At 33.2% G+C, this 23,120-nt stretch overlaps 1 protein-coding gene across 8 annotated transcripts in view; it reads left to right on the top strand.

The window, feature by feature from the left end:
- The window catches only part of ARFIP1 (ARF interacting protein 1), a 90,108-nt gene that overhangs the window by 47,834 nt on the left and 19,154 nt on the right, over positions 1-23,120 (top strand). For 5 of the 8 annotated variants that reach the window (XM_012783688.2, XM_012783689.2, XM_012783686.2 and 2 more), the window contains 6 exons: positions 2,484-2,592; positions 7,039-7,134; positions 8,712-8,824; positions 12,807-13,028; positions 14,505-14,662; positions 19,240-19,414. In XM_012783688.2, coding sequence (XP_012639142.1) covers positions 2,484-2,592; positions 7,039-7,134; positions 8,712-8,824; positions 12,807-13,028; positions 14,505-14,662; positions 19,240-19,414 — 873 coding nt within the window. The remainder of the gene's footprint in view (positions 1-2,483; positions 2,593-7,038; positions 7,135-8,711; positions 8,825-12,806; positions 13,029-14,504; positions 14,663-19,239; positions 19,415-23,120) is intronic. The other 3 variants (XM_012783691.2, XM_012783692.2, XM_012783690.2) reach the window with 1 other exon arrangement.

The raw sequence follows: 23,120 nt of genomic DNA, 5'->3' as shown, positions 1-23,120 counted from the left end.
TAATGCATTGATCAAGAAAAACATCATAGATACATTTAGAAGTTAGGAGAATATTAGAATCCAGATAGAAACTTCAGGAAACATTCCAAAATAATGTGTTTAAATTGTATTATACAACATAAATGTCACTTAACTTGTCCTATAATATTTTTACTTTAGTAGCAGAGTACATGTAATTATTTAGAATCAGATCCTCTTGACTAGTGGTTTAAATAACCCCTTTGCATCCTGGTTTGTGATTATGGAAAGTAACTTCTCTAAGGGCCTCTTATTTCAGTAGTATATGTTATCTCAGCCATTCCACTTTATTATTGTACTTAACACATGGCTGTATCCTGACTTTTCATTAAAAGCTTGTATTTTAATTACTCTTAATTATTCCTAAATTTAATTCTTTCCATTCTTTTGGCCACCTCTCTGATCCTAGGTTGTAGTTATTGAATACCTGAGGTGTAGTGGTATGTTAGGATTGATCTTGCCCCAGTTTCTAACTCTTCCAAACTGTTCTTACACATCTGCCAAATTAATATTTTTAAGCAGTCCTTTAACCAAATCAAGTAAGCCTGCTATTCCAAACATTCATAATTCAATCAAGGCCAAATTCCCTACCTTGGTATTTTATTACCTGGCCTCCTTCTGATTCATTTACCCCCATCTGTCAGCTGGACTGCATGCTATGCCAATAAAATAATGACTGCCCAGGGCTTCCGCTCCTTCCCCCGTAACTTTTTCTGTTAGGTTGAGAATATTCCTTCCTCACCCTATTCCATCTTGCAAACATTCCATATCCTCCACGTTGGTCATTAATGCAGCTTAGGATCCATCTCTTCCGTGAAGAGTTTTCTTCTATTTAATACATACTGATCATTCTTTCTTCTGAATCTTAAATACATTATAAGTATTTTCCTGTTTGATTATATGTTGCATTCACCTGTTAAGATGTATATGTCTTATCCTAGGTTAAAAAAAAAGTATAACTCCCTTTCTGGAGAAATATCCTGGACTTCTGTTGTAGGCTTTGTTCTTTACCATTACATTGAAAGAGCTGTGATGGCCTAGAAAGAATATATAACACTAATTATAAATCTTTATGATCAAAAATCTATCTTAAACTATGATCATTCTAAAACTTTAAGCTTAATCATTAGCTGTATTTACTTATAATTTGTCGTAGCCCTGGAATTATCATGAAAGTTTAATAAATGTAAAGAGAAAACTGATTTTATTTTAGATTTAGTACCTTCATTTCAGTTTGTTTTCTTTGAAGCTCTGATCATGTGGATAGGCCAGTTTTAAGTCTGCATTATTAATGCAATTGCATCACATACAGCCAACAACCTATAGCCTAAGCTTTCGTTCCTGGTGATTTTACATAGTTTTACTTGGCCTGTTTGCCTAATAATTACTAAGCCCTGAAATTTAATTCACAAGGTTCTGGACAAAATTTTTTCAAATATGCTTAACTGAGTTTGTACCTTTTAAAGACAGTTATGCTTCTTGACTTTCCATTCTTTTTAAGCTCTAAGATTTAATGTTGGCCAGACGGGCGGGCGTGGTGGCTTACACCTGTAATCCTAGCACTCTGGGAGGCGGGCGGATTGCTCAAGTTCAGGAGTTTGAAACCAGCCTGAGCAAGAGCGACACCCCATCTCTACTAAAAATAGAAAGAAATTAATTGGCCAACTAATATATATAGAAAATATTAGCTGGGCATGGTGGTGCATGCCTATAGTCCCAGCTACTTGGGAGGCTGAGGCAGCAGGATTGCTTGAGCCCAGGAGTTTGAGGTTGCTGTGAGCTAGGCTGACGGCATGGCACTCACTCTAGCCTGGGCAACAAAGCGAGACTCTGTCTCAAAAAAAAAAAAAAAAAAAAAAAGACTTAATGTTGAATATTATTTTTACTATAGTTAAGATTCAATTATAAGTTAATTTGCAGTTAATTTAACTAGTATCAGTGTTTAAAATAAATCTAAATAAAAGGATTTCCTTTACCTCATCCTGATTGAAGTCAGAGAAGCCCAATTTACCTAGCTAACCTTGAAATTGAAGAAAAATTAACATTGCAAATGAATGATTTGTTTATACTAAGCATTAGCCAGGCTCACCATGATTATATAGACATCAGTCAGTTTTTACATATTGGACATGACATTTTAGTGATCTTAATTTTGTTAATTAAAATGATTTTGCTGATGTATCAGATTAAAATTTTTAATTAAATTTTAATATATGCCTGCTGCTTAGTTCCAGAATAATGAAGTGTGTTGTATGTGACATACAATGTACTGCTTAATAGCAAATCTTGCTGTATCTGCTGCTGATTATACATCATTATAGAATGCCATGACAGCCTAAAGAAATACTACATAGTAGAGAGAAAAAACATTTAAGATGTGATTCAAAGGACACAATTATTCTAAATCATTATGTGATATGGGATTTTTTACAAAGATTTTTTTCTTTTATTCAAATGTTGCTAAGGATTTGAAGCGTTCATTACCATCTGGACTTGGTCTCTCAGAAACCCAAATTACATCTCATGGCTTTGACAGTACCAAAGAGGGGGTTATTGAAGCAGGAGCATTTCAAGGTAAGAGCCCATGTATTTGTAAAGATGGCGGGATGGAGGATGGGAGTTCACCAAATGCTACTTTTATTAATAGAGTACAAGAATCGAGCCCTTTGATTCTGTGATAAAACACTGAATATAAACACAGTCCTTTTTCTCTTCAATTTAATTTAGAGATTGTTTTAATAATCTTCATATAAATAGATCAATATGCATAATTTCACTAAATATTATTTGAGAATTGGCTTTGAAACATTGAAATAAAAACTCAAAAATGTAGATTTGGATTATTTTAACTTACAACCACAAAATTTATGTTATATCTTAAATCAATGTTGATTTGTATAAATACATATTTCCTATTTCAAAGCAAATAGGAAAATGAACTTTTCTCTTTCCTCCTGTACCTGCTATATAGGAAGTCTCCAAGACTACCTTTAGGTTCACTTCAGTAAATTGCTAGGAGGACTAACAGGACTTGGTATATAGTCACACTTATGGCTATGATTTGTTACAGTGAAAGAATACCAAGCACAATTAGTAAAGGTAAAAGGTACATAAGATGAAGTTAGGGGAAAATTAGGCATAAGCTTCCGAGGGTCTTCTCCCAGTGCAGTCTCACACCAATTGTGAATTTCCCAGCAATGAGATGTTACAACGTAAGTGAAATGTTGCTGACCAGGAAGGCTCATTTAGAGACACAGTGCTCAGGATTTTTATTGAGGGTCACTGACATAGGCATCCTCTGCCTAGTATGTATCAAGATTCTAGACTTCCAGAAGCAAAGCAGGTATAACCAGCAGAAATCACACTGTTGGTATAAACAATTGAAGCACAGTGAGCCGTTCTTAATCATTCTAGGAATGGGGGAAATCCTTCCAAAATTTTAGTTCCCAGATACCAGCCAAGGGCCAGTCTTGTAAGCATGCCTTTTTAATGATAGATAGTTGGACCTCCTATATTAATTAACTCTCTTCTGCATGCATCCTAAATATATGTCTATTTTTTAAAAAAAGGAAAAAAATGCCTCCTCTTTTAATACTTTTGCCTATAATAACTTTTTTTAAATTTTTACATCAAAGAAAGTAAAACCATGTAAACCGTTGAATGTGGAAAATAGATTTTCTCAACAGTGCTGTAAAGTATAGCTGATGTTCACTGAAATAATATTAATTTTAATGATGCATTAAAATTTCACAAAATGAAGAAAAAGATCCTTATGTCTTTGTAATCCAGCCCTCTTGTAGGTAGTAATATTCTGTATTTTTATTATACTCTTGGTCCTAATACTTTATTCAAGAACAATTTAGATTTTGAAATATATTCTTTACTATATGAGACCTGGAAATAGGTGTTTAGGATAAACTAGTACAATATCATGTACTCTAGGCTGTGAAATGAATGGGCTGTCTAGTGACATCACTTTTTCCCTCTTTTCATTCCTATGTTTAGAAAAATGAAGCTATAAAAAGGGAGCAAGTATGTCAGTATCTTAGTCATGCTGAAGCATTGTGGCATTCTTATATAGGGGATAATTTTGAATTTAGAAGGATGAACTGAGTGCCTAAAATTATGAGTACTTAAAAATATTACGCTTATTTTGCATAATTTGATGCAATTTTGGACCAGTCACCAATTTCAAAATTAAGTGTTAACATAGAATTAAAAACTAATTTTACTATTAAGATATTTTAAATATTTTCCATGAAATTATTTGGCTGACATAGTCGTATACAATAATTGAAATCAACTGGCCATTATAAAATGTTATGCATGAGCATTAAAATACTAATCAGTTTCATTTGCTTATAGATAGATCCTAATCCTTCAAATTGAAATAAAAAGTATGTTTCATACTTTTTTTTACATCTCTTTGAACTGAGTTTATAAAACATTTTTTAACCCAAACTGCATTGTTGATCAGTGTTATTAAAAAGATAATTATTCTGCCATACTCATATTAAACATTATGAGAAAATTATTTTAAATGCCCTTATTTTAAGATATATGTAGATAAGTTGGAATGAACATGAAAAAGAACAACATAATGATTAAAATCTAGAAAATTGGTCTTATGAAAAAATGTTAAAGGAATTAGGACTATGTTAGCTGTCTGGAAAAATGATTGAATTATAACTAAATAATGGCTTTTTATTATTAGCAGTTATAAGAAGACTATGAATATTATTTTCCATCTATCTCTGCTTTTCCATCTGTATATACATAGAGCAAATTTAGAAGAAATGATATTCAGCCTAAATGAAATGAAATTCAGCCTAAAAACAACAAATGTTGAAATCTGCCTAACAACTAAGATGTTGTAGAATCAATAATAGTGGAAATCATGAATAAATCAAAGCTTTTGAATGAAGTGTACTTGGTTCCTGGGTTTTGTTTTAATGGGGATTTCAATCACTGCATACATATATTCATATTCCTAGATTTCTGTTGTTGAGATGAAACAGATCTAATTTCCCAAATTTAGTCAATTAGCAAGATCCTGGCATTTTAAGAGTTATTTTTTATTGGGTATTGTTTAAATATTGAAGTTATAAAGAAGTGATAATTACCTTTTGTAAAGCAAAAAAGATGAAGTCCCCATTACTTCAGCACCACGTCATTTGACATTTTAGTTTGGAAAGTTAGATATCATTTGTTACATATATTATACACATCTCATGTTATGCCATAGCATTATTTCTTATGCAAGATTAATAAACTGTAATCACTAGAACAACAGAGCTTTGTTCCTGGGGTCATCAAGACATGACACTATAGTAGTCTTCTTTTATTTAATACTTATAATAGAATCCCTTGTGCCTTGGATAGTAGAGATGCAGTCTTTGTTTAAAATGATAATTGGACTAGATAACATATTAAAATGCCTTCTAACTCAGCAAGTAACTTATGGATTAGTGTTTTCTGTATTGAATTTAATAATGGAGATATTATGGTGTTCAGAACATCTGGGTCTCTAATAAGAAACCATTTTAACCTCTCTGGGTCTCATTTCTCTTACATTTTAATGTGTGAGAGTTTAGACTAGTTGATTTCCGTCATCCCTTCTAGCTTTAAATTTTATAATTCAACAGGTTAAAGAGACAAATATCTCTCACTTTAAAAGATAGCGACAATCTATTTAGGTCTATTGCAGGTTTGAATTTTAATGTGAGTTCCAGTCCAAATTAAGATTTTTATACTCTTAGAACTGGTGACTGTTTATGCAACAGAACTTACTATATCTGGGATATGACCAATTATTACTAATTGTAAGTAAAGAAACTAGATGTTGATTCTTATGAGAAAATTGAATTATGAATTTGATGCATTATGTTTTCCAGAGAACTAGAGAAGAATGTAATTGAAATAAAAACACATTATACACATTAAAATATTGTCAGCTAGCTGTGGAAGGATTTTCATATTTTTTTTAAACTTCTTTTTAATTATCACTCTCTTTGGTTTAATGCTGAACATTAGCAACAATGTTGGGTATTTAATATTTCTTACTGTGTGGATAACTAAAGCTCAGAGATGTTAAATAATTTGCCAGGATGTTCCTGATATTATGTGATTGATAGAGCCAGAATTTCAAACTCAGAGTTAGAATTTAAAACTCAGTTGTGTTTCATTCAAAAATTATGTTCTGGTTCTCAAATTTAGTTGTGTTTGAGAATCATCTTGTGGCATTTAGAAAACAACAAATGCCTGTTTCACTGATGATCAGTAGATCTTTTGGAATATCCCAAGTATGTTTTAAAAGCTCCAGTAGTGATTCATATGAGCAGTCAGAAAATACTCTACATCAGCACTTCTCAAACTTCAGAGTACATACATATTACCCAGGGTATCTTGTGAAAATTCAGATTCAGGTTTAATAAGTCTGGGGAAGAGCCTGAGATTTTGCATTTCTAACAAGCTTTCAGGTGACTTAATTGCCTTAGGTCCCCTGCATCCACATTATGAATAGCAATGAGCTATATTTTGTGATATTTGATTTATAATTTGAAACTTTTGGCTACAATTACTGTGACTGCTGTAATGCATTCACATTTCCATAAGACACATAAGCAAGCTTTAATACCCTTACTACATCCCCTTAGATTTTTATTTGAAGAGTTTTTCCTTAGTATGTAAGAGTAGCAAGTTTTGAAATAGTTACTTAAGGTTTAAATCATTCAACTATAGGACTGTAATCACATTCTATTAATTGATTTTGGAAATAGCAGAGTCCAGGTAAAGTCCTTGTTAGATGTAATCTTGCCAAATTTCTTGTATAGTTATGTGTTTTGATAGTTTGGTTAAAAAGAACTCAGCCTGGTGGGATCCACTTCTTAGTCCTTTCTGCAAGAAACCAACTATATTAATTCAAGCTCTCAATCCTGGTGCTTGAATATTTTAAAGGAAAATGTACAGTATTTAGAGGAGGAGAAGGATTTTCACAAGTTAAATGTCTACCCTTTTCAGGTTCCCCAGCACCACCATTGCCATCTGTTATGTCTCCTAGCAGGGTTGCAGCTAGTCGACTGGCTCAACAAGGAAGTGATTTAATTGTTCCTGCAGGTATTCACTGCACGATTGGATACAGCCCTTCTTGCTACTGCTGAAGCTAAACTAATTCACCTTAGTTTCATAATCACTTGCTTTATATTCTTAGGGGTGTGTTGTTCTGGCTTTTTTGGTGACTGCTTTATTAACAATAAGGGAAATAATCTTTCTAGCCATAGCCTATCTTTCTGGCTTTTCAAAGTAATTAGGCTATATCTCAAACCTGGAATTTAATCCGTTTTAAAATTAAAAACATTGTGACATTTGATTTGTTTTAAATCACCCTTTCTTTGCTCTAAAAAACGGAGGTTTACTTATTTGATCCTGAACTCTCAGCTTTGCAGCTCTGCTCTCTGTTTTCAGTTAAACAAAAAAGGAAGCTTCAACAATTGGGTTGTTTATTTGGGGAATGGGTTAAGTGGAAAAGGTTGTGTCTTATTTTCTCCTCAACTTACAAGTAGTTTGCAGAATGCAACAAAATACTATGTAATTTGTCAGTTATACCCAGTGAAAAATACTTGAGAAATCAGTGTCACTTTGCACTTTAATAATACTGGCCTATATAAAAACAAAGGAAAAACCGAACACATTTCTTTTTATATGAAATTTAACATTCATATTTTATTTCTATGAGAATTTTATAGATTCTTAAATTTGTTTCATGTTAAACACTGTTCTCAATTTTAGACTGTGGTAAAGCTATGGTAAAGATTGATCTGGTTGGTGATAGGAATAAATGGGAGAAGAAATTTTTGCCAACTCTAATTTTTTAAAATCATTTTTACATTTTTTTCCTTATTTCATTGTTCTTTTTAAATTATTACACAGTTTCCATCTCAAATTATTAGTAGCATAAATGTTTATGAAACATTTTTCTGCTATGAAAAATATTTTACTATTAGGAACTATATTGTTGTAGAGTTGCTTTCATGTCATAAATTCTTAATTGTTGAAACAGTACATTGTCAGGACTTTACACTGCCTTTATTCATTATTGCTGTTTTGTGGAGCTTTTTTTTTCCCCTTCTTTTGGGTCTCTTGAGAAAAAAGAGGTGCAATGTAGGTCTTGTTTCAACACAGTTTTTTGTATTAGTGGTAAGAAATTTTAATGGCTACTTGAACTATTTAATAAAATTTGAATTATGTTTTCAAATCCTCCAAAATTATAGCAGCATCCTATTGTTGTTCTGGTCTGTGTATTACAGTGAAAGGAGATAACCATGGGGAAATACATGGGCTTTTAAATTTTTTATTGACAAAGATAGTTCTTATTAGGGTCATTAAGATTAGTTGTGGAAATTTTATTTTTCTTAAAGTAAACAGCAACTTATATAGGAAAGAAGGCTGATTGCAGCAGATTTTTTTTTTTAAGAAGACAGACAAACCACATGGCATTTGTGTTTAATAGCAGAAATGTTTTTAAATGATTGGGAAATTATTTTCAATGATTTCAGGAAGTTCTAGTTCTTTGCTTTGTGGGAACCTTTTATAGATGCATAAGTAGTATAATATGAACAACATCAATGTTTTGTTTTCTTTCCCTGCTCATCTTTATCTGGATTGTGTTTTTATCATTTGTTATGATCATGCAGGTGGCCAGAGAACACAGACAAAAAGCGGACCAGTTATTTTAGCAGATGAAATTAAAAATCCTGCAATGGAAAAGTTAGAACTTGTTAGAAAGTGGAGTCTAAACACCTATAAGGTTTGTAATTTTTAAATGTTTCCACCCTAAATGGCTCTAAGAATTTTTATTTGTATGTTATTCAAATTATTATATTGCAATTATATGAATATAGAGGAGAGAATGATGCCATCTAAACATGGTGGAAATATAATTAGAATATTACTGATCTTTTTATATAATTTAAAAAGTCAATACAAAAGAGTAAAAAGCTACTAACATGCTTATTAACTGACAGATATTGTACATAATTTAAGAAATATAGTGCCTTGGAATACATTTAGCTGTAGAGCTGCTTATAGATACATTTGACTGCCCTCATTTTTGATCCTTAATAGCAGCTAACGATCAAGAAAAGTATAGTAGTTCTCCAAAGTTTGAAATTCTCTGATTTTACTGTAATTGCTAAGCATTAACTGTACAGGCAGCACTAGACTGATTGCAAAAGAGTTAGATTCCTAAAGTCTGTTAACATTGTTAGTTGCATTACTTCAGAGTAATTGGTGATTGTTTTTCTTAGGCCTTCCATAACAAATAAGCAAATTAGTTAATTCATACTGTATTTGATGTATTACAAATAACTCAAGCCCCAAATCCACTTAGTACCTTGGAATCTTAACAGGGACAAGATAGTAGAATTTTCCAATAATTAAGTAGATGAAAGCCCTAGCAACTCAGGTTAGAGTATCAGCAGCAACTCTCTCTACATTCCAGGGATTATCTATAGTTTTATTCAGAACAGATCTCTCTTATCTGTCTTCTCAGGAGTAATACAGAAGTGAATTTATTCTTTCAGTTAATGCATTTAAAATATGATCTGAAGTCCTCTACAGAATTACAGGTTTTCTTAAGGTGATAAAAGTGCCCTGAAACATGATACTTGAATCTTTCCAAAAATTATTTAGTTCATGACAATGCAGAATCTGAGAAATGCTAATGATAATCTTCAAAAAGTTGTGTTTGCTTAAACTCTTCTCATTCAGGACATTCTGTTTAATCATTGCCCTCTCTGTTCTCTCAGATATGGATTCTCTCATTCCATGTATTGTTTTGCCTTTGAATTTTCTTATTATAATAGTTCACCCGAATATTCACAAATTTCCACTCCATCTTCTTGCTGATCCCACATATCCAGTCGGTCATTAAATCCTGTGGATTCTGCCTCTTTAACATTCTTATAGTTTTTCCCCTCTTCTCCATCTCATCCTTCAGAACCATAGTTCATGCCTTTATTACTCTATCACATTATTGTAATAGCTTAACAAATTCTCTTCGATTACATATTCTATTCTATCTAATGTTGTTTTCTCTTGCTTAAAACATTCAGTTGATTTCCCCAGTGTCTTTGGAATTGGCACAAATCTGACTTCTACCTTTCCAACATTATTTTCTACTACTTTCTTCTATGTATGGATATAGAATATCCAGAGACTTCCTAAACAATCAGTGCTTTCTCAAACTTCTATAACTTTGTTCATGAGACTATATTTGCCTACTGCTTGGAATTCCCCTTCATTTTACTTGTTTATTTTTCATACCAGACTGAACTTCTTCTATTTATTATTTATTAAATTTATCTATTCACCCATTCATCTATTCATGAAATTTACCTCTCTTAATATCCTACATCCATACATTTTTAACCTAACTCCTTCAGAAAATTCTGGCTTCTTGACTGTCAATGGATTATTATATCTAGATTGCTATGGAAGGTACCACATGCTGAATCTTGGTGTGGAAGTATGGGAATGAGTGACCCATCTCCTTTATCTTGTTACCATTTCAGACATTATTTCTTGCTGATGTTTTTCTCATTAAAATCACAATGAATAGGCATGGTGGCTCAAGCCTATAATCCCAGCATTTTGGGAGACTAAGGCTAGTGGATTGCTTGTGGCTTTGAGTTCAATACCAGCCTGGGGCCAGGTGTGGTGGCTCACGCCTGCAATCCTAGCACTCTAGGATGCTAAGGCGGGAGGATTGCTTGAGGTCAGGAGTTTGAGACCAGCCTGCGTAAAAGCACAACTCTGTCTCTACTAAAAAAAAAAAAAATAGAAAAAAATTAGCTGGGCAATAAAAGTAGAAAAAAAATTAGCTGAGCATGGTGGCATGCGCCTGTAGTCCCAGCTACTTAGGAGGCTGAGGCAGAGGCAGTGGCAGGAGGATCACTTGAGCCCAGGAGTTTGAGGTTGCCATGAGCTAGGCTGATGCCACTGCACTCTAGCCTGGGCAACAGAGTGAAACTATCTCAGGAAAAAAAAAAAAGACCAGTCTGGGCAACATGGTGAGAGATACTCCCCAACCCCCACCCCACAACCACCTCAGTCTCTGCAAAAAACATTTAAAAATTAGCCAGGCATGTCCCACTTGTAGTCCCAGCTACTCAGGAGGCTGAGGCAGAAGGATGGCTTGGGTCCAGGAGTTTGAGGCAAGCTATCATCAGGCTACTACTTCAGCATGGGTGACAGAGGCCCTGTCTGTAAAAAAATAATAATAATAAATTTTTTTAAAAATTGCAAATGTCTTTAGTTAAACTTTTCTCTTGATGTGATTTTCATCTCTTAGGAATGTTTGTATGTTTTTCCTAGTAATAGTTTTATCCTCTTCCTGTGGTTTTGGTCTCTCACCTCTCCTATCATTTTCTGTATAGTTAAGAATTTCTCTACTTTTTAAAAAAATAATTACTTTGTAAAAAAATGTTTATTTATAAAGATTGAGTCTCAGTTGACGAGAATAGAAAACATATTGAGAAATTTGTTTCAATTTTAAATAGAAAAATACACACTAAAAGCCCTGACTTAAACATTATAAAAGGTATACATGTAAGTAAAGCATGTGTACCCTTTTAATATTTTGAAATAAAAAAATAAAGAAAAAAACATATATGAGTGGCAAATTTATGTATATTGACAAGGAAAAGTCTCAAATTATTTTGTTCATAGAAAAGAAATGTTTGGGATATTAAGTATAACATAATTTGATGTTTATGTGAAAAATATTACATATGCGATTATATATAATTAAAGGAACATCTAAAATGCCCATCAAACTGCTTATAGTAGTTTTCTATCATTTCGTATGATTAAAGGAAGAAGAAATTTACCTTTTATATCATGAGTTATTTTCATTTTTACAACAAACATTAATTCTCTAACCAAAACTTCGAGAGATGTGATAAAGCAAATTTAAAAAATTTTTTAAATTGCAGTACTTATTTACTATTTTTTAAGAATATTTTTGATAACTTTTAATGATGTGGAACATATTAATGCTCCAGTTATTCTTACAATGATTTTCAATAAAAATTATTACTAGAAAACTTATTTCCATGTGCTTTGGAATTACTTTTTTAAAATTATAGGTTTGTGTATCATTATTTCTAGGACAGAATAAAATAACAAAATGTAATACCATGCTATGTGGGCAAAAGTAAATGGAGAACTCAGGAATCTCTAATCTCTCTCTCTCTCTCTCTCTTCCTCCCCAACCTCTTTTCTTCCCTTTTTTTCTCTCCTTCCTTTCTTCCTTTAATTCCTTCTTCTCACACATATACACATTAAGCTACTTAAGGGAGAAGATAGAGGCAAAAGACTATTTCAAACCAATTAGAAAGTAAAATTTTGGTACTCTTATTATTCCTATATTAAGTCTATTATTATTCTTAAATGATGCCAAATATTTCTGCTGTTACAAATAATCTGCCCATATGCCCTAAACTTGAAATATGATTATGTGAAAGTGTTCTTCTGGTAGTATATAAGTTCACTAGATAAATCTTAAAACTTCCTCTGAATAGTAATAGTTATTAGACATGTCTGATAAACAACTTACTGAGTCCTGATGAACTTCTAAGGGGGCTGACAGCTTTCAATTTGTTAGACTAGCATAAGCCAAAAAAATGGTATAGTCATATTCTCTAGCATTTATATTGTGAATTGCTGTATTATTTTTTTCTTTTGTTCTTTTTCTCCTTCTTAAACAAAGTGCATCTTTCTAATTTTAGTGTACTCGACAAATTATCTCCGAGAAGCTAGGCCGTGGCTCAAGAACTGTGGACCTTGAACTTGAAGCTCAGATTGATATATTAAGAGATAACAAGAAAAAATATGAAAATATTCTAAAATTGGCCCAGACATTGTCAACCCAGCTTTTCCAAATGGTGCATACCCAAAGGCAACTTGGAGATGCCTTTGCTGACCTGAGTTTGAAGTCATTAGAACTCCATGTAAGATTATTTTGAATAACTGTGAGGGATGGGAGAAAATGGTAATAGAAGTATTGTGAGGTAATTTGTTATGTTTATGATTTGCTGAACTCTTAGTGGAATTCCAAGATGTTCTTTTAAGATACTTCATATAATTTTTAAGAACTTTTTATAAATTATTGTATTTATATAAATCTAACTTTCATATTTTCTTCCTCTTTGTTGCTTTTTTAATATTATCTTTTACCTCTTAATGAATATCAAAGGTAATAAATATAGTTGTAATATGTTCTGTTAGCTTTTTCTAAAAGTTGTAAAAATGTCTTTTCTTGTTCTTTCCAGTAACATTTATGTAGACTTCAGTGTGTAACTTTGTTTGTAAAAACTTAGTGCCAAAAATATTCTGCTGTCCTGTCTTTCATTTTAGTTTTTATATACATTGATTGATATTCTTCTTAAGTAATCCCACATCTGCCAATATTTGCAAATCAAGGTCTATAAAATTTTGAAGACTGGGTCCAGAGTAGAGTTACATAGACCTCTCTTAAATAAAAATACTTCTAGCATAATGAAGAATTTCACTTTCCTGCAATTTTTTGAATTGTTGAATACTATATCACCTAGAAATTTAATTATACCTATTGCACTAGCATTAAATGTGCATCTTCTAAGATTCTAGCTAATAGTACATTATTTGTTTCAATCGAAAGTGGAAGGTGTTTTATAACAAACTGGAGAATTCTCAAATGATGCATCTTATAATATTATTTGAAGATTTTTTTGTCAGATGTGTTCCCTGATTAATCTGTTAATTAGTAAAACTTGGACTGGAAAGCTTTCACTGCTGAACATTTAGGGTTAGTTCTTGCCGTATCTAAAGGACTCATGTGTAAGGTTTGCTGAGCCAAGATGCAGTTTATTCAGAGAGAATGAACTAAATCTGGTGTTGAGTGATCCTTTCTCAACTGTGTGTCTAGATAGACCCAAGCTTGGGAGTCAACTGGTCACTAAGTTTACAAAGAAATGTGTATCACTAATATTTATACTTTGAGGAGATTCAGTCAAAGCACAAAAAATTGCACTCTATTTTATGTCTGAAAGTTTTAGCCAACTGTTACCTAATTTGGTTGTGAAAGTTACAGTTTCTCTGATTAATAATCTGCTATATTTTTCTTCGTAACAGCTGTGCTTATACTATAATAGAAACAAAATGTAGAAATGATAATATTCTTTCTAGTACAGAGTAGTTTAACTTTAAAAAATTGTTTAGATTTTAGCTATGCATCTGAGCTGATGACAATTTTGAAGATAATTAGACTTATTAATTATATACCTAGATGTCATTTAGATTTTTATTTAAGATTAAAAGAAAAGGTAAAACTGCTATAGCTACATTTCTAAATCAGGTATTTTCCCATTAGTGATATGTCTGAGGTTTTTTTTACTTACATGTACTAATTTATTACTAGATAAGTTAAGGTGACTTCTTTGTTTTAGGAAGAATTTGGCTATAATGCAGATACCCAAAAGCTGCTGGCTAAAAATGGAGAGACTCTTCTTGGGGCCATTAACTTTTTCATTGCTAGTGTGAACACTTTGGTGAATAAAACAATTGAAGATACATTAATGACTGTGAAACAGTATGAAAGTGCCAGGTAAGGTGTAAATTCTGGCTATATTGTCTGTTTTACACATAATTCAATTAAGATTTTTGGTTACAAACAACAGAAACCAACTCTGGCCAATATGGGCAGAAAAAAAATGTGCTGGAAGATTATAGGATAGCCAACAGACTTAACAGAAAAGGAAGAGAACAAAATTCAGGCAAGAACCAAAGCCAAGTGATGCCTCAGAAGAATCTAATTAGGACCCTGATGTTGAGTGGCTGTGGTACTTGATGCTGCCATAGCTCATAGCTACCATAAATAATTTCCAAAGGTTCCTGAATACTTGCTTCATTGCCTTGAGAGTGTCCATTTGAGCCTTGGTCATGTGCCTAAACCCTGCCTTCTAGGAAATAGGGAGGGGGAGGATCCCAGCTCCAGCTTCCTTAGAAGAGGACAGGGCCCTGTGTCCCACCACATAGATACTAGATCGTCCTCTATAATCTGACCTAAATTACCTTTCATCCTTATTGTCACTGCTTCCACAACAGCCATATTTACTCTTTCAATTTCTCTCGAATATACAAGCTCATTTTGCCTCCATGATTTTGTTTGTTGTAAATACCAATGATCTTCCATTTATCCAGATTATAACAAGCCTTTAAACCCTTTCAAATTTTGCCTTTTACATAAATATTTGCCTCACATTTTGATACCTGTTTATAATACAGTGTTTTCATACATTCTGTTTTATATCTATGTATGTATATATAAAATTTCTTTATCTAGTTAAGAACTATGTGACTGTAGTTTGTTTTTCCACTTTGTAATTGTCCACCTGTCCTAAGATGTATTTTAATTAATTAACATGTAGTATCTTTCTCTTCAGCCTTATTTCTAGCATGCTTTTAAAAATATTAACCCATATTAACAAAGGCCAGATTTATCAGATAAAGTAAGTGTTCATACACAAAACACTTTAATTTGCAGAGGAGAAAAATAAGACTCTCGAGATTAAATGATTTTTTCACTTGTAGTGAGTTTCAAAGCCAAAATGAGAACCCATTGGTTCCCTGTCTTTTACACTTGATCAATAAGACTTAAGCTTAAACTGGATTAATCTAAAATTTTCATATCTAATTTTATAAAATAACTTTCACATCTTCTAATGAAAAATCTCACTCATTCGATTGGGTATATAACTCATTAGATTGGGAAGTATAATGTGGTATAAGATCTCAATTTATATAATATGTATATAGGTTTATTTGGAACTTTTGAACAAAATTGTAAATCAAGTTATATGTACTTGGTAGCTGGTTACTTAAAGGATCCCTTAGACATCCTCTGTGTGTGCTTTAAAAAGCAACAACAATAATCACCTCACCCCATAATTTATCCTTTTTAATCAAATTATAATTCATTAAGTTTAGCTTGGAGTTTGACTTTCCTGTTGTTTATGAAGTAGCTGAAGAACTAGCTAGTTGTAACACTGAAACATTGCCTACTGAGGAATAATAGTCAAAAAGAATCCAAGATTAAAAGTTTCTCAGTAGCTGAATTTTCTTCTCTGTCAAAACCAGAATTTACTGACTTTTAAGCAAGGGGTCATCTATTTGATCAGCACAAAAAGTGGTAATTTAGTCAAATGCCCGGGTGGCCTTTTAATGCTCCCTATTATGCATTGTGTACAAGTATTTCCTAGCCCTCTGGTGCTTCATGTATAGAAAATCTTATAACAGCCCATTCAACACTTCTCCACAGCAGCACCAACAAGGGAGTCAATTGTGGTCAAGACTTTTCAGATGTGGACACCTGTTCTCTAGAAGTTTTACATAAGCCATAAAGTAACCATCACTAACTTTCTTGATATGGACTCAGTTCAGACTGGCAACCTTGAAGTGAAGAGTTGCATTTTGAAAAACTTAGTGAGCTTCTTATCTTGGTAATAAACACTGTTAGAAAGCTCTTATGGAAAATTTTACTTTGATTCCGTCTACAAATTCTGAATATAAAAATTAAGGAATATAAGGTCAGTATTACAACTTTATGTTTAAATTAATTGTTATTTAGTAATGTGCTCCAAGGCTACTGAAGGATATTGGTCCTTATATTAAATTACCACATATTATTATTTATTTCAGTTCTTCTTTTTTCCTTTTTTTTTTTTTTTTTTTTTTTTTTGGTTTTGTTTTGTGTTTTTTTTTAAGAGACAGGGTCTGTCTCTGTAAGCCCAGGCTGGAGTGCAGTGGCACAGTCATCACTCACTCACTCACGGCAACTTCAAACTCCTGAGCTCAAGCGACCCTCCTGCCTTGGCTTCCCAAAGTGCTGAGATTACAGGCATGAGCCACTGCTCCTGGCCTATTTCTTATTATTTTTAATAAGTTTGCCTTTAAAATAATACCATAATAATAAGCATCCTAAAGGTATTAGCTACTAGGTGTCCTTTGTGCTTTATTATATATATATATATATGAAGTTTTTATGGAGGTTATTCCCATTTATAGATGAAAAACTGGTATACAAAGAGATCAAATAATTAGCTCAAGGTGTTAGAGCCGGTGAAGGGCAGAGTGGTCATTCAGTTTGGCTACTAAACCTCTGGATTTAACTAACTTATTATTACCAAGTCAGTCTTGCCTCCTAAATCTTTTCTGTCTCCTTAGCTACACTACCTTTATCTTGGTTTAGTGACTCATTTCTCATATGTCTTTGGTCTTCTAATTGGTTTCCTTGCTTCTGATTTCTTAATCTTTTATTCCAGTCCATCCTTCATTCTTTATACTACCACTAGAGTCATCTTTCTATCCTGAACAATTAGAATCATGTCAGATCAGTGTTCAACAATGTCTTCCCATCACCTGTCCTACTGGATTAAATCTTAACCCTTTAGCATGGCCTATAAGGCTGCTTAATCTCGATCCTGCCTACCTGTCTGACTTTTCTTCCAATATTGTGTTCCAACTTCAGATTCTAACACAACTGAATTAATTCCCAAATGTGTCATGGTATTTTATGAATTTATGCCTTTGTCCATGTCTTCCTGGAATATTCTACTAATTTCAATGTTCCAATCCACCCAATAAGCTTTTACCATCCTTCAAAATTTCATTATAGTATTTTAATTCTTTTCTGACATATCTTTTCAGATACTAATTAGATAATTCTTCCACTTGATTTCCATTATATCTTACCCTCCTTCATGGCAGTTTCCATTATCTCATTTTGTTGTAATTGTTTACAGGGTTCTCTTCCTCTAGACTACAAGCTTCTTGAGGATAAAGTTATCTGTTCATCTTTATAGCTCTACTTTCTAGCAGAGTACCTGGAACATAGAACGTGCTTGCTTGATAATTGTTGATGAACCATTGTATCAGTGAATGAATGAATGATCCTCTTTTGGCCCTGAAAGATCAAGTTTCTTACATTCAGTACGAGTTAAGAATAAATTAGTCTCAGTGTGAGGAACTGATATATTCTTTCTCTAGTCATATATACAGTATAGGTTATGTGATTTAAAACATTTTTAATTCCCAGAATAGGAGATGTGAATCATACTATAGATGTATATATAAAGAGCATTTACGGCATAAGCTTTGTGATTCTGATTTTGACTAAATTGGAGGTCAGTTTGCTTCTAGTTGAGGCTGCTGGATAAGTCACTGTTTAATAAGCAAAGTAGTACTTACACAGGTGCTGTGTTAGAGGTATTATGAGGGGCTATAGGGTCATGATGGTGGGGAAACTAGTTCAGTTAGTGGTGGGAGAATATTAAGGTGAGACATCTCATGAAATACAAAGTGGTAAGTGCTCTATAATAGATGCCATTGTTACATTCTAAATACTGATGTTACAGAAATTCATCTAGAGTTGTGTTGTCAAATAAATAGCCAGTGTGTCCGTTGCATACTTGAAACGTGGCTAGTCTGAATTGAGATGAAAATGTGAAATACACAGTGGATTTCAAAGACTCAGTACCTACCTCCAAATGTAAAGTAGCTCATTAACTATTTTTTTACATTGATGACATGTTGCAATGATAATATTTTAAATATATTGGGTAAAACAAAATATATTGTTAAAAAAAAGGTGACATTAATTTTTACTGTTTTAATGTAGCTACTAGAAAATTTTAAATTACATGTGTACCTCACATAATATTTTTATTGTGCATTGCTGACCTAGACTTACTTTGAGAACCACTGACCCTCTGTTGACCCTCTTACTTATTTGAGTATGCCATTCTGAAGTCTGCTATCATCACCTGCTTTGTCTCATCAATATTAACCAATTCACATGGGGATTGATCTATACCTTTGATCTTATTTTGACATCTACTTTTTTAAACTGTTTTTTAAATTTTGGAAATGTTACTTTGTCAATTGATACTATATATTTTTAGAGGAATAGTAAATAAGATTAAGAAGCAGCTTCTCCTGTTCTTATATAAGTATTTCTTTGTTTTTAAAGAAATAATGATTTCAAAAGCATAAAATAGAAAATAGACATGAAAATTTTGTATATTATTATATAGTATGAGACTGAATACTATATATTTCTAATCCATCTCTTGAACATATTTCACTCTGTTTTGTAGTATACTTCACTTATTCTCTGCTTTCCAGGATTGAATATGACGCATATCGCACTGATTTGGAAGAACTGAATCTTGGACCACGTGATGCAAACACTTTGCCAAAGATTGAACAGTCACAGCATCTGTTCCAAGCACATAAGGAAAAATATGATAAAATGCGCAATGACGTTTCTATCAAATTGAAATTCCTAGAAGAAAATAAGGTAAATTGATACTTTACCTTCTGAGATCTTTCTGTGGACTTTAAAATAAAGTCACCCTAAAGAAAGATAAATAGAATGTTTTTTGTTTCTGTTAGTTCTCTTTTATGACAATTACAATACGGAATTTCATTTATAATCAGTGTTTGAGTTTTCAAAAGTGTACAAAATATATTTACCTTTCTTTGATAAAAGTCATCAACTCTACTACATGTTACATGTTACATGTCTTTCACATGTAACAATTGGCAAAAAAGGCTTGATGTTCAACCGTTGATCTTCAGATTGGTGTTGGTAGCAAGTGCTTTAAAAAGTTAAATAATAATAGATTCCACTCTGAATATCTTGAAACCTTTCTATTCATAGTAGGTGCAACTTTCAGGAAGAGAACCATGGCTTTCTTCCCAGTAACTGATAAATGAGGACTGGCTAAGACATCCAGCTTAGGGCCGCAGTTAGCATAGTCTATAGGGAATAAGCCAAGAAATGAATTTTGCACATTGTTTTTATGTAATGTGAACACATTTGAGGACTAGAGTAGTGAGGGCTGAACTAGATCTGCTGTAGGCTTCATCTGGAGATAGATTCATATAACATTCATATTCATATACAGCAGACTTATGAGTTTTGGTTTAAGTAAAGGACAGGTTCTCATGTTTGTCATACCTTCCATTACGTGCACACTCAGTTTTATATCGATGATAGCAGTACTGGAAATGGGAGAGCCAGTAGTGAGCACAGTACAGAATAGCTCAGTCATGTGATATGGGTCTCACCATTACTCATTGGTGGTCCCTCTGGTGCCTTTCACAGCCTCTGAAATCATGACAGGTCTTCAACCATACTTTCTTTCAGGTATCCCTCTTAAAAATATTTTTCAGTTCTCCCAGGAAGCAGTAATATATGTAATCTTTGTAATATCCAAGAGCTTTTTATTAAATTACTAATTGTATGCTGATAACTTCTTGTTTTCTTTAACATTTCCTTAGAAACTCTTATGGCTACCATAAAACCTATAAAATAATACACTTCTTGGGAACAACCAAGTCCAGCACTATCACTCACTTTTTTAGCTAATTATGGGTGAAAATTACTCACCAGAAAACAGGGCAGTAAAGGAAACTCAGCAGAATTGTCAGATTGCCCAGCATCATTCAGACAAGAGCACAGCCCAGCCTTTTGGCATTCATTAACTGAGCACATAAGATTGCATTCGTTTTAGTCATATGTATATATATATATATATATCAGTTACACTGTTTGAGATTTTGATGGATATGAATATACTAATATTTAGATATAGACATTGTATATTTTAAATATAAAAATATTTTGACATTCTGCCCCATCATCACTATACAGTGTAGTGCTAAAAGAGGTATGCTGGAGGAATATACATGTTTGGTAGAGAAATAGACTAACAATGAAACATAAGATTCACGTGCTTTAAGGGAAGAGAAAATCAAAAGTAATTGGAAGCCAGATTGTACTGAGCCTTAACCACATGAAGACTTTGAATTGGGGCCTTGCAAAGGATACACACTAAGCAGGGAAGAAAGGAGCCACCTTCATAATAGTCAGCCAGGTCATATCTATAAATTTTCCATGTCATTCAGATGGGTCTTTCTTCCACATTTATCTTGTAGGCATTGAAGAATTTTTAAAGTTGGGAGTGATAGGAATAAAATGTGATTTAGAAAGACTCTTCAGTCACCATAGTTTAAAGGGAGAAAGTAAGTAGCAGCACAGAAACCAGTAAGGAATCTTTTATAGCCAATGAAATGACTAAGAGCTTGAACTAGGGTCATTGTAATAATAGTAGAAAAGAGAGAACATGGTGGTTTTAAGGCTGCATGACAGGGATTGGAAAATCAAAATAGGAAGCTGGTTTGGCTTGAAGAGGGTAAGGGCAAAGGATGGGAATTTTTTCTATTTGACCCAGTGTTTAGTTTGAGATGATGACAAAATATTCAAGTGAAAACAATTGGTAGGAAGTTTCTGTGTGTTTGGAGTTTGGATGAACCAAGGTCAAGGCATCAGAGATAAAAGTTTGGAAGTCATTACTTTGAGAATAAAATTGTCATTATCACATCTTCTCTTCTTTTTTACTATAAAATAAAAATAGAAAATTGCTTTTATTCTGAAGGATTTTATGTTCTTAGATGATATCTTTGTCCATTCAGGCTTCTGTAACACAATACCATAAACCAGGTAGCATATAAACAAGAGAGAATTATTTCTTATAGTGCTGGAGGCTGGAAAGTCCAAGATCAAGGGACTGGCAGATTTGGTGTCTGGTGAGGGCCTCCTTTCAGACTCATAGATGGCTCCTCTTGCTGTGTCCTCACATGGCGGAAAGGAGAGGGGTCCCTCTCTGGCGTCTTGTATAAGGGCAGTATTCCCATTCATGAGGACTCTACTGCCATGGCCTAATCACCTCCCAAAACCCCTACCTCATACTATCATATTGGGAGTGAAGATTTTAACATAAGAATTTAGGGAGGGATACAAACATTCAGATCATAGCAGATAGCCTAGAGATAATCTTTGTTTTTGGCCTTCTACTGTTGTCATCAAGCTAAGTTTCAATTTGAACTCAATAGTCAACTATGTCTAAAATATAATCCATAAAAAAGCTTTGGTCTTTTTATCGTTTTTATTTAACTTCAAAACTGTAAAGAGGGAGGGGGGAGGGGGACGGGTATATACATACATAATGAGTGAGAGGTGCACCATCTGGGGGATGGTCATGGTGGAGACTCAGACTTGTGGGGGGAGGGGGGGAAATGGGCATTTATTGAAACCTTAAAATCTGTACCCCCATAATATGCCGAAATAAAAAAAAAACTGTAAAGAGGTAGGAGGATTCTAAAAACTAAATAAATAACATTTTTAAAAAACTCTAAAGAGCTTGGTCTCTTAAGTAATAACTGTCATTTAGGTGAAAACGTAGATCTATGAGAGAACTTTCTGGGGTTTTTTTTGTTGAGCAACTTTTACACTTTCCTTTTATTTTTAATAGCTTTAAAAAAAGGAGGAAAAAACAGCCTTTAGCAAATGGGTGTTTGCATTCTTCCCGGAATGAGAGGTACACTACAGGAGACAGAAGTGAATGAGAGTCAGGGAAGGGATAGATGCCTGAATCCTAGGAACTGTCTGTCATTGCTGTTTGCTTTCTTCGCTATTTGAAATGCCTCAAATCTGGGAGGTTTTTTTGTTCTTTTGTTAAACTACAACTGAATTTATACCTTAACATCTCTTTTGTTAGGTAATATACATAGTACTTGAATTTTAATAAAATATGGTATGCTCTTCCTATTTTTCTTTTCCTTTTCCTTTTTCTTTTCCTTTTTCTGTTTTTCTTTTTCCTTTCCTTTCCGACAGGGTCTCTCTCACTATGTTGCCCCATCTGTATTTGAATCCTGGGCTCATGTAATCCTCCCACCTTACCCTCCAAGTAGCAGAGACTAGACAGAGGCTTACTACCACACACTGCTACTCTTCTGTTTCTTTATAGGAAGAACTAAAACATCAATGAATATGCTCTTTTGTAATTTAATAATGTCCTAAAGACTACCATAATATATAGGCCTGTTTTGCAGCTTTTTTCTGTCCCGCCACTCTTCCCCCAGCTTTGTATTAGTTCTCGTATCATGACTTTTGGAGTGTCTTTCCATAGTAATGCTTCATTTCTAAAATGAGAGGCCAG

The sequence above is a fragment of the Microcebus murinus genome, chromosome 15 (assembly GCF_040939455.1).
Source record: "Microcebus murinus isolate Inina chromosome 15, M.murinus_Inina_mat1.0, whole genome shotgun sequence".
NCBI lineage: Eukaryota > Metazoa > Chordata > Mammalia > Primates > Cheirogaleidae > Microcebus > Microcebus murinus.
This window is presented reverse-complemented; position numbering and strand designations above follow the sequence as displayed.